General features: G+C 38.2%; 1 protein-coding gene across 2 annotated transcripts in view; it reads left to right on the top strand.

The window, feature by feature from the left end:
* Positions 1-13,267, top strand: part of thbs4b (thrombospondin 4b) — a 53,356-nt gene that overhangs the window by 1,313 nt on the left and 38,776 nt on the right. The window contains exon 3 of one of the 2 annotated variants that reach the window (XM_062031200.1): positions 10,541-10,669. In XM_062031200.1, coding sequence (XP_061887184.1) covers positions 10,541-10,669 — 129 coding nt within the window. Of the gene's footprint in view, positions 1-10,540; positions 10,739-13,267 lie in introns of both variants that reach the window. The other variant, XM_062031199.1, reaches the window with a different exon arrangement.

The following is a 13,267-nucleotide window of genomic DNA, read 5'->3' as shown; positions in this document are numbered from 1 at the left end:
TATCAATGTCCGTTTTTGTTCAAAAGTAGACTCTTTTTTTCCTGTTAAAAAAATATTGAAATAAAAATAATCCGTTACAGCGGGGGTCGCCAAACTATGGCTGTATCCGGCCCGCGGGAAGTCCCGTTTTTTTTTTTTAATGATAATTTTTGAAAATCTTTTTAAAATGATGACGTGACATCATCGCGCCGCAGTGTTGGGCGAGCATGCGGCAAGTGGGCGCTCTTGTCAATTAGTGCGCAAGGAATATACAGTCGTTGTCAAAAGTTTACAAAAATTGAGCTGTTTGGCCACAATACCCAGCAATATGTTTGGAGAAGAAAAGGTGAGGCCTTTAATCCCAGGAACACCATCCCTACTGCCAAGCATGGTGGTGGTAGTATTATGCTCTGGACCTGTTTTGCTGCCAATGGAACTGGTGCTTTACAGAGAGTAAATGGGACAATGAAAAAGGAGGATTATCTCCAAATTCTTCAGGACAACCTAAAATCATCAGCCCGGAGTTTGGGTCTTGGGCGCAGTTGGGTGTTCCAACAGGACAATGACCCCAAACACACATTAAAAGTGGTAAAGGAATTCCTAAATCAGGCTAGAATTAAGGTTTTAGAATAGCCTTCCCAAATTCCTGACTTAAATGTGTGGACAATGCTAAAGAAACAAGTCCATGTCAGAAAACTAACAAATTTAGCTGAACTGCACCAATTTTGTCAAGAGGAGTGGTCAAAAATTCAACCAGAAGCTTGTGGATGGCTACCAAAAGCGCCTTATTGCAGTGAAACTTGCCAAGGGACATGTAACCAAATATTAACATTGCTGTATGTATACTTTTGACCCAGCAGATTTGCTCACATTTTCAGTAGACACATAATAAATTCATAAAAGAACCAAACTTGATGAATGTTTTTTGTCACCAACAAGTATGTGCTCCAATCACTCTATCACAAAAAAATAAGAGTTGTAGAAATTATTGGAAACTCAAGACAGCCATGACATTATGTTCTTTACAAGTGTATGTAAACTTTTGACCACGACTGTATATATTAGGGCTGGGAATATTTGGGTGTCCCACGATTCGATTCAAAATCGATTCTTGGGGTCACGATTCGATTCAGAATCTTTTTTTTTTTTTCAATTCAACACGATTCTCGATTAAAAAACAATTTTTTTTAAAAAAATTTTAATGAAAACAATACACAACAATACCATAATAATGCAATACAATTTCAAAACAAAACCCGACCCAGCAACATTCAGAATAGCAATAAACAGAGCAATTGAGAGCAATTGAGGACACACAAGTAGTGAGACAAAAAGGAATATTATCAACAACAGTATCAATATTAGTAACAATTTCAACATAGCAGTGATTAAAAATCCCTCATTGATATTATCATTACAAACATTAATAAAAATAAAAAAAATAAAAAATGAACAATAGTGTCAATGATAATGTCAATGAGGGATTTTTAATCACTGCTATGTTGAAATTGTAACTAATATTTATACTGTTGTTGATAATATTCATTTTTGTTTCACTACTTTTGGTTTGCTCTGTGTCATGTTTGTGTCTCCTCTCAATTGCTCTGTTTATTGCAGTTCTGAGTGTTGCTGGGTCGGGTTTGGTTTTGGAATTGGATTGCATTGTTATGGTATTATTGTGTATTGTTTTGTTGGATTGATTAATTTAAAAAAAAAAAAAAAAAATTAATAAAAAATTTTTTTTTTTTTTTAAATCGATTTTTAAAAAATGAGAATCGATTCTGAATCGCACAACGTGAGAATCGCGATTCGAATTCGAATCGATTTTTTCCCACACCCCTAGTATATATATTCCTATTTATATGAAGAATGACTCATAATCGTCGCAACGAAAAGGGAAGTGGAGCCAAGAGTCTTTTCGGGTCTTTCTCGCCATTTCCAAGCCTAATTTGACTGTCAAAGTTTACCAACTTGTCACAATACGTCCTCAGCCTTCTTCTATCCAGGTGAGATGCATGATTTATAATCTACAATAAATGTCCAGGGAGCAGGGAAGCGAGGAAGCAGCTTACCACTCGAAGATGCAAACACTACACACAAGTTCATGATCACGGAGCCGCTATAAATAGTTCGTCTGCGTTAGCACTTGTAATAACAATATCACTAATCAAATCAAGAAATGTAGATGGAGTATTGTTGGCACTTTTTGGATGTTACTTTTATTGAATATTATGAGCGAAATAGAGAACCTCCCATTGGCTTCGCTGTAAGATGACTTTTATTTACGTTTATTTACAAATTAGAAGGCATTAAAAAAGAAATACATCCGTCGTCATGTCTTTCATAATTATTGTGAATGACAGGCAAAATTCCAAAAAAAGTGCAGTTCTCCTTTAAAGTAACTATTTAAGTAACTTTTACAAACAGCTGTAAAGATGAATAAACTGGCACTATTAATAAGGCAAACGTGATTTTGCGATGCAGATGCATTGTTTTTGTTTGTTTTTCACATTGTTAAATATGTACAGAAAAGGACTGTTAAAAAAGAATACAATTAAATGTGGAAACAAAACACAAAATCAGTCTGCATTAATGTTAAAAGCCTACTGAAATGAATTTTTTTTATTTAAACGGGGATAGCAGATCTATTCTATGTGTCATACTTGATCATTTCGCGATATTGCCATATTTTTGCTGAAAGGATTTAGTATAGAACAACGACGATAAAGATTGCAACTTTTGGTATCTGATAAAAAAAAAGGCTTGCCCCTACCGGAAGTAGCGTGACGTAGTCAGTTGAACATATACGCAAAGTTCCCTATTGTTTACAATGATGGCCGCATGAAGTGAGAGAGATTTGGACCGAGAAAGCGACAATTTCCCCATTAATTTGAGCGAGGATGAAAGATTTGTGGATGAGTAAAGTGCAAGTGAAGGACTAGTGGGGAGTTGAAGCTATTCAGATAGGGAAGATGCTGTGAGAGCCGGGGGTGACCTGATATTCAGCTGCGAATGACTACAACAGTAAATAAACACAAGACATATATATACTCTATTAGCCACAACACAACCAGGCTTATATTTAACATGCCACAAATTAATCCTGCATAAAAACACCTGCGTGTTTGTTATGCTAGCTCCTAGCTCCTCTGCTAGCTCCTAGCTCCATAGAACACGCCAATACAATTCAAACACCTGATCAACACACACAATCGCTCAGCCCAAAAGACCGTTCACCTAACCCAAGGTTCATAAAGCTTATATATTTTTAAAAAGTTACGTAAGTGACGCGCACGTACGGTACGGTACGTGTTATGCTAGCTCCTAGCTCCTATGCTAGCTCCTAGCTCCATAGAACACGCCAATGCAATTCAAACACCTGATCAACACACACAATCACTCAGCCCAAAAGACCGTTCACCTAACCCAAGGTTCATAAAGCTTATATATTTTTAAAAAGTTACGTACGTGACGCGCACGTACGGTACGGTACGTGTTATGCTAGCTCCTAGCTCCTATGCTAGCTCCTAGCTCCATAGAACACGCCAATACAATTCAAACACCTGATCAACACACACAATCACTCAGCCCAAAAGACCATTCACCTAACCCAAGGTTCATAAAGCTTATATATTTTAAAAAAGTTACGTACATACGCAAAAAAAAGTTGCGGACATACGGTCAAGCGATCAAATGTTTAGAAGCCAAAGCTGCATACTCACAGTAGCACGTCTGCGTCTTTGTCATCCAAATCAAAGTAATCCTGGTAAAGAGTCTGTGTTGTCCCAGTTCTCTACAGGCGTCTGTGTATCGAAGTCAAAAGTCCTCCTGGTTAGAGTCTCTGTTATCCGAGTTCTTCCATGTTGACTGCATCTTTCGGGAATGTAAACAAAGAAGCGCCGGCTGTGTACTGTTGTGGCTGACTACGTTCGAAAAATACGTCCATTTCGCACCGACAACTTTCTTCTTTGCTTGCCCAGCTTCCTTCTTCATAATGCAATGAACATGATTGAAACAGATTCACGAACACAGATGTCCAGAATACTGTGGAATTATGAAATGAAAACAGAGCTTTTTCGTATTGGCTTCAATGTGGAAGGCATACCCGTGTTCCCCGGTCTACGTCACGCGCATACGTCATCCTCAGAGGCGTTTCGAACCGGAAGTTTAGCGGCAAATTTAAAATGTCACTTTATAAGTTATTGGCATGTGTTATAATGTTAAGATGTCATCATTGATATATAAACTATCAGACTGCGTGGTCGGTAGTAGTGGGTTTCAGTAGGCCTTTAAGTCACAATCTTAACAATTGTGTTTAAATTTAGAATAGATTCCCTTAAAAATAATGAAAACAAAAATAATAGAACAGGTAAAGTTTTAACTGCTTTATATACACCTTAGAACCAGCGTCCACTGCAGTGGACACTTGTGTTTTGCATAACAAGGTTGTTGTTTTTTTTACCGAAATGTGTGACTCTGACAAAAGAACTACAGTGGAACCTCGATTTATGAACTTAATCGGTTCTTGAACAGGGTTTATAAATAGAAAATGTTAGGAAACAATGTACACATGAAAAATGGGTTCCAGCCTTGACAGAAGTCTATATTTTAGTAAAAGTTTGTACACTTTGAACACAATATAGGGCGCTATACAGCACTGTATATTAAACAATCTTAAAAAGCGGGTGATGGATCAACTTTATATTTAACAACAAAGCCAAAACAACAACTAGTTGCGCACACACACACACACATTGTCACTAACACTGTGGTGCACTCACAGTTTGAAATCACAAAACTTTTATTAGGAATAAAAAATAGCAGGAGAGGGAGGAGGAGACAAAGCGGTGTTGACAACGCTGTGGATACTTCCTGAATGCTTCAAACCACACATTGCTTGTACATTACTTTCTTTGGACTCCTATTAAGCTGTCAAAACTACAACAATGTTGTAAGAAGGTTAAAGAACACTTAAAAGCAACTAGGGTTGTACGTTATACCAGTATTAGTATAGTACCACGATACTAATGAATCATATTCGGTACTATACCGCCTTTGAAAAGTACCGGTCCGCACAAATGTGTGGTATCATCCAAAACAAATGTAAAGTATCAAACAACATAAGAATAAGTGATTATTACATTTTAACAGAATTGTAGATAGAACATGTTAAGAGAGAAAGTGAGCAGATATTAACAGTAAATGAACAAGTAGATTCATTTTCTACCACTTGTCCTTAATAATTTTGAAAAAATAATAGAATGGAAAATGACACAATATGTTACTGCATACGTAGCTAAATTAGGAGCCTTTTTTTTGCTTATTTACTAATAAAAGACAAGTTGTCTTGTATGTTCACTATTTTATTTAAGAACAAACCTGCAATAATAAACATATTTATTTATTTATTTGAATTAGGACAATGCATATTCATCAACATAGAGCAACAATGTAAATATGCCGGAGTTAGCACAATAACTATTTTTCATCGGTTGTCCTAAGGCAGGTTAATACAGTAAACATTCAACAGGTCATGATACAAAAGAATACATAAATCACAAAACATTACACATTACAAGCTACCGTAAGCACAGACCATGAGCAAAAAACAAAAATAAAACAAATAAAACAAACAACAAACCAAAAAACATATGACTAATCTAATTATGCGTGCATGTCTGATTAGTTTTTAACCAGTGTTTCAGTGCAGTTTTAAATGTTAAATAGGTGTCACAGTTTCTGACATGGGCTGGCAGCCTGTTCCATGACTGTATGCCTCTGATAGACCCCACCATTTGGTCAAATTTAGTCCTGCGCCTTTGTACGTTGCAGTTTAATGTACCGTAAGATATTTTGTTAAAATAAAGCCAAAAATGCAATTTTTTTGTGGTCCCCTCTATTTAGAAAAGTACCGAAAAGTATCAAAATAATTTTGTTACCGGTACCAAAATATTGGTATCGGGACAACACTAAAAGCAACCCGATATAAAAATGAGCACATTAGCTAACAACTGCACTGCTCTGCTGACAATGCATGTGCTGCCGGGCACAAGATGACTACACTGTGAGACACACAATGGATGAATAAAACGTTCGTACACAAAGACAAAAGTCGTTCACCAAACACATTTTTGGTAACACTTTAGTATGGGGAACATATTCACCATTAATTAGTTGCTTATTAAAGTAACAAAGACTTAATTTAGAGTTATTTGGACACAGCGGGAACATATAAGGGTTAGGGTTAAGGTTGCTAATTAGCAATAATTCTGAGGTTATTGAGGGAAGACTCTTAGTTAATGGCTTACTGGTTGTATAATAAGGCCATGCAAATAAGGCATTAATAAGTACTTAATAATGACTAATTAAGAGCCTATATGTTACTTATTTGCATGTTAATAAGCAACTAATTAATGGTGAATATGTGTTCCCCATACTAAAGTGTTACCAATATTTTTTATTCAACCTATGATTCGTAAATCTAAAAGTTCGTAGAATGAGGGGTTTGAAAATGGAGTTAATATCAACTGCAGACGACGCTTGCTTTCAAAAGGATATTCTGAAAAATTTAAAACACTTCCTTTTTATTCACACCAGTGAAAAAAGAGGTTTACCGTGATTGATAGTAAAACATGAAACCGATAAAACATTGTGATGCTTTTTTTTGATTGATTGAAACTTTTATTAGTAGATTGCACAGTGAAGTACATATTCCGTACAATTGACCACTAAATGGTAATAAGTTTTTCAACTTGTTTAAGTCGGGATCCACTTAAATTGATTCATGATACAGATATATACTATCAAATATATACTAACATCATAATACAGTCATCACACAAGATAATCATCAGAGTATATACATTGAATTATTTACATTATTTACATGATTTACAATCAATGCTGTGAAAGTGAGCCCACACCACGTTGCTTCAGGTGTATATTATTCTTTTTCTGGACTTATTTTGGAATAAGTGCAACAAAAAAGCCAAAGAAAAAGCTCATGAATCCTTTGATGCTTGCCGAACTGCTGCAGGGTTGTTGTTTTTTTTCATGAGTGCACTTTGAAATTCAAAGTTGTGTTTGACCTCAGAGATGCGTTTTTTGGGGCCAAATTGTCCAACAACTTTAGAGGTTTTTTTGCTGTACTTAAAGAGACGAGAGAGCAGTCCTAATCCAAAGTGAGGTATTTGTTAAGCCTTAATGTGCGGAATGAAGCCCTGCTTGCCTTCTGGTGTCGGTGATTGATTCAAGCAGCGGAGTGAAAAAGACACAAATTCACTTTATGGCCTTGAAGAAAAACTACTTTTTGCTTTACGAAGAGCTTTATTACCGGGTGAAATAAGGTACTTTCTCTGGCTCTCTGGTGTACGACGACCCTGACCCACACAAAACGCTCTGTCCACAAGACTTATGAACGCTACAAAATGTTGTGTGCGTGTGTGTGTGTGCGAGTGTAAACCTTAAACACACTTGTGTGTATTGAGCTCAATGTGGTACGACTATCCCTCATGACTTTTAGTACACACAAGTCAGAGAGGAGTTGTATAACACCCTCCAGGCTATCTTGATGACTTAACACCTGGCAGGAAATTGCGCAAAAAGCAAGGCGATTTATTACATTTTGACTGAACAAAGATGGTGGACATGCTGCTTTGTGTTTTTTTTTTTCCCCCCTTGAAAATCTTTTATTTGGGGTCTGGAGATTTTTACACACAGATCGACTGATTGCGCCAAAAGATTTCTTCCCGAGCGAGGTAGAGATTTTATGCCTGTCACTCACACATAGCAGAAACGCAGAGGCACACAATTTAATTGGTGCTTGGCCCTCCCAAAACACCATAATTTATTTAAACATGTACTTGAAAGAGAAAAATCTAACTCTTAGAGGAGAAATATTGGATGAAAAAAAGCATACAATAGCATGTACAGTAGTTTTACAAAGTAACGATAATATACAGCGTTTACGTTATTGAGCGGGTGTCTATGATATCGCCTTCCAGCTGCTTCTACGTCAAACACACCATCAGCAGCTTTTCCATATCTACCGTATAGAGCGCACCGGTATTTAAAGGCCTACTGAAATGAATTGTTTTAATCTAAATGGGGATAGCAGATCCCTTCTATGTGTCATACTTGATCATTTCGCGATATTGCCATATTTTTGCTGAAAGTATTTAGTAGAGAACATCGACGATAAAGTTCGCAACTTTTGGTCGCAGATAAAAAAAGCCTTGCCTGTACCGGAAGTAGTGTGACGTCACAGGTTGAAGGGCTCCTCACATTTCTCCATTGTTTACACCAGCAGCGAGAGCGATTTGGACCGAGAAAGCGACGATTACCCCATTAATTTGAGCGAGGATGAAAGATTCGTAGATGATGGAACGTGAGAGTGAAGGACTAGAGTGCAGTGCAGGACGTATCTTTTTTCGCTCTGACCGTAACTTAGGTACAAGGGCTCATTGGATTCCACACTCTCTCCTTGTTCTATTGTGGATCACAGATTTGTATTTTAAACCACCTCGGATACTAAATCCTCTTGAAAATAAGAGTCGAGAACACGAAATGGACATTCACAGTGACTTTTATCTCCACGACAATACATCGGTGAAGCACTTTAGCTATGGAGCTAACGTGATAGCATCGTGCTTAAATGCAGATAGAAACAGAAGAAATAAGCCCCTGACTGGAAGGATAGACAGAAGATCAACAATACTACTATCAGGAGACACCGAACCAAACACTGGACCTGTAACCACACGGTTAATGCTGTGCCGCCTGTCGAAACCTAGCAATGCTGTTGCTAACGACGCCATTGAAGCTAACTTAGCTACGGGACCTCGTCAGAGCTATGATAAAAACCTTAGCGCTCCACCTACGCCAGCCCTCATCTGCTCATCGACACCCGTGCTCACCTGCGTTCCAGCGATTGACGGCGCGACGAAGAACTTCACCCGATCATCGATGCGGTCGGCGGCTAGCGTCAGATAGCGCGTCTGCTATCCAAGTCAAAGTCTTCCTGGTTGTGTTGCTGCAGCCAGCCGCTAATACACCGATCCTACCTATAGCTTTCTTCTTTGCTGTCTCCATTGTTCATTAAACAAATTGCAAAAGATTCACCAACACAGATGTCCAGAATACTGTGGAATTTTGCGATGAAAACAGAGCTGTTTGTATTGGGATACAATGTGTCCCAATACTTCCGCTTCAACCATTGACGTCACGCGCAAACGTCATCATACTTAGACGTTTTCAACCGGAAGTTTCGCAGGAAATTTAAAATTGCACTTTATAAGTTAACCCGGACGTATTGGCATGTGTTGCAATGTTAAGATTTCATCATTGACATATAAACTATCAGACTGTGTCGTTGGTAGTAGTGGGTTTCAGTAGGCCTTTAAGCCGCACCCACAAAAATTGAGAAGATTTCACATACTGTATATTAGCCGAACCACTATAAGCCTAAGACAGATTTTGATTTTGTAAATGTTTTTTTACATACTTTAATTGTTTCCAAACGGTGCCTGTAACACGGCAGTATCACAGCTGATCAAAAAAAAAAAACATAAGTTATTGTCATGGACCCACTAGCTGCAGAAGCTTGCTCTCCAATCAACTAAACAGACTCATAAACTCCATGGTGACGTTTTGGTGACTTTACGAAACTGAAACAACACAAAAAGAATGCCATTGTAAGTTAATAATACTAACACAGACACTTGTAAACGTGCTAGCATATTAGCAAATGCTAATGACGCTAACTAGCTAACATTATGATAGCACGTGCAAATATGCATGAAAAACCCCCTACAGACATCACACATGGGGGAATTTAGCAAGTATGAATTGCTTTAGTTATATTGTAAATCTTACAAGCGTTTGGACTGATGAATAAAGAATCCATACGAGTAGAACGCTATGGAGAACTAGAAGACGAAACGGCACGTGTACTTCCGGGTTAAAGCATTAAAGGGAAGTAAATACTACCTCCAGCAACCCCCAGGTAAATTGAGTTTGAGACCACTGCCGACCATTTTTTGTACAAAATCCTATTTAATTCCCGAAAGCTTTAAGATTCCTTAGTGCAAAACGATGCTGGCACTTTAAGTTTAGTTTCAGTTGCAACGAAGCGAGCAAGATGCCGACGAGGGGCACTTTTTGTCAAGCATTTGGGAGCAATTTTGCTCACTCGCGATAGAGGGCCTCGCCGTCTGCTGTTTTTTTTGGGGGGGGGTTTTTCAGGCTGCTTATGCATTAATGATGTGTGCAGATGGCGGCCCACACATCCACCCCACATCCTCAAGTGGCTTGGCACGCTCCGAAGTCACATTATTAAAGGATAACCGTGACCTCAAGTGTACGCCGTCGGCTGTTTTTCGCCAAAACTGCCACGACGGGTCTGGAAACATGGGCAAATAAACAGATCTGATCGCAGATAAGCGTCGGTGCGCTTTTGATTGACAACATGCTCTTCTTGATGATTCCTGGTGTTGTTTACTCTGTGATCTGTGCATGGCCCCAGGTTGCTAAATATTCATCTCACAGCATCCTCCATCAACAGTGTATGATCTGCTCAACTCGCCCGACTGCCTGCCGGACCTGCTGCAGGGGGGTCTTGTCGAGCAGGGGGCCAACGAAGCTTTCATCCTGGCCTCCTTCAAGTTGCAACCCAAGACCGGAACCACGGTGTTCGGCCTCTACAACCCCCGGGACAACAGCAAGCACTTTGAGTTCACCGTGATGGGCAAACTCAACAAAGGTAGCTCCTATTTCTCCACATGCTCAAAAAGCATCGGTGATTACCATTATGTTAATAAATAAAGAATCTGTCATCTGGCAGTTTCTAACGACACACAAATAAGCATTCACTGGCTGTTTATTAATGCAAATGTGCCAACTTTATTGCAGCACTCTTCATAAATGAATCAGAGCGCTGAATAAGCGTTGCATAACCATGGTCAACCACGCATGGATGCTCTTTGTGACTTTAATTATGGTGTAAACCTTTAATGCTGATGTTGTCTCCGGGCAAACAGCTTACACTGAGAAAAATGTAACGCTTTATATGCACAAGCCTACTTTTTTTTTTTTACTTGTTATGCTATTTGTTTTGATCAATTATTGACAATATTTTGACAAGACATGCAGAAAGAAAGTCCCCTAGAGATGTGATTAAGTTGACATTTTCCGTGTTTTCCAGACCATCGGTGTATGAGCCGCATCCACAAAATTTTGGAAGACATTTTTTTTCCTATATATTAGCCGCACCGGACTATAAGCCGCAGATATATTCGTTGTGAAGTGAGTTATTTCAGGGTATCCACCGGGTCTTAAAAAGTCTAAAAAAGTCTTAAATTCAATCATTTGAATTTAAGGCCTTATAATGTCTAAAATCTCCTAAAATGTCTTAAATATGATTTTGAAAGGTCTTAAAAATCTATTGAAGTTGCTTTTATTTAAATCATGCATAAACTTCAGTCTCACTTTGAAATGTTTCGCTGTAACGTAAGTAACTACACAACGGAACTACCTGTGCTGCCCGGGTAATTTTTTTAATTCTGACATCCAAACAAATCTTGGTTCACAACACAGAGGTTTCTGGTGTTTTTAATTAGGTTAAGCGTTTTGTATTCCAATCTGTAAGAGCTGTGAATAAATTCATATACTTTGCAAGTAATTCCGGGCCTCCAATTTTCCTTCCAGTCTTTTGTACTTGTTTGCCTGTATCGATGTGAAATGAGTCTTAAATTGTATTCATTATGGTCTTAAAAAAGTCTTAAATTTGGCTTGTTGAAACCTGCAGAGACCCTGTATTTACACAAAAGGTTTTGCAAATGCTTATTTACGCTTATACCTTAATTGTTTACAAACGATGCCTGTAACACGGCAGTAAAACGAGTTATTGTCATGGACCCACTAGCTGCAGAAGCTCGCTCTCCAATCAGTTAAACAGACTCATAAACTCCACGGTGACGTTTTGGTGAATTTACCAAACTGAAACAATACAAAAGGAATGCCATTGTAAATTAATAATACTAACACAGACAATTGTAAACGTGTTAGCATATTAGCTAATTCTAATGATGCTAACTTCATAACATCATGATAGCACGTACAAATATGCATGAAAACCCCCCTACAGACATCACACATGGGGCAGTTTAGTAGGTATGAATTGCTTTAGATATATTGTAAAACTTACAAATGTTTGGACTGATGGATAAAGAATCTGTCGTGATCCGTGGCTCGGATCATGTTTTGTTATGTTTTGTTAGTTTTGGACTCCCTTAGTTCCTATTTGTGCATCTCTGGGTTTGTTTCAGTTTCCATGGGGATTAATTGGGTTCACCTGCTTCTGGTTAGTGGTCGGCACGCTCAGCTGCTGTCAACCACTAATCAGAGAGCTATTTATTCACCTTGCTCGCCACGCTCAGTCTGGCTTCATTGTTTGCTTCTTGCCATAGTTACGTGAGTATTCCTTATCTCTAGTCTATGCCAAGTGTTAGCTTTAGCGTCCAGTGCGATCGGCACGTTTTTCCTCTGGCTTGTTTTCCGTTTTTGGTACTTGTTTGATTTCGACAAATAAATCATGTTCCTAACTGCACGTCCTGTCCGGAGTGGTCAGTCTGCATCCCGGGGGAACAAACCCCGCAGTAAGATGCGACCCAATCGTGACACAATCCATATGAGTTGTTCTGCCCTCACTATATGTAATGAGGTTACACAGCTTGGCAGACAGCTAACAAACAATCCAAGACGTTTTAATAAAGTTCCAAAGCAGATGAGTCCATTTAGGCTCTTTATTGTCGTTGATCTTGCTTTGTCTTTTTGTAAAACTGAAATGCACACAATGACAATTGTATAAGCTATGTGATTCAAACAACATACTGAAATGTAATAAACAATATGTAAATATTAGCTTTACACAAATATACAATACTATCATCAAATAAATACTTATGAATGTTGAAACTATTTCAATGGTGAAAAGATATGACTGGCAGCCATTTTAAGTCTTCAAAACATCCATTAAAACAGTTTTTTAATAAACATCTTACTATCAAATTGAACCACTTCCCCCCTTAATAATGAGTTATATAAACAAGTTCAACAGTTTACTTACAGACTTATCTTTTCCAAGGCTTGTAAGAGCTAACACAACTTGTCTGCTTCTCAATTGTCTCATGAACTGACTTCCTGACATCGTCAACCCAGGAAGTGCCTAAACAAATCAAGCGTAGTATATTCCTATCGCCACAAGGGTGTCAGTAAGAGTCTACAATCAAAC

This window comes from Entelurus aequoreus, linkage group LG21 (genome assembly GCF_033978785.1).
Source record: "Entelurus aequoreus isolate RoL-2023_Sb linkage group LG21, RoL_Eaeq_v1.1, whole genome shotgun sequence".
Taxonomy (NCBI): domain Eukaryota; kingdom Metazoa; phylum Chordata; class Actinopteri; order Syngnathiformes; family Syngnathidae; genus Entelurus; species Entelurus aequoreus.
This window is presented reverse-complemented; position numbering and strand designations above follow the sequence as displayed.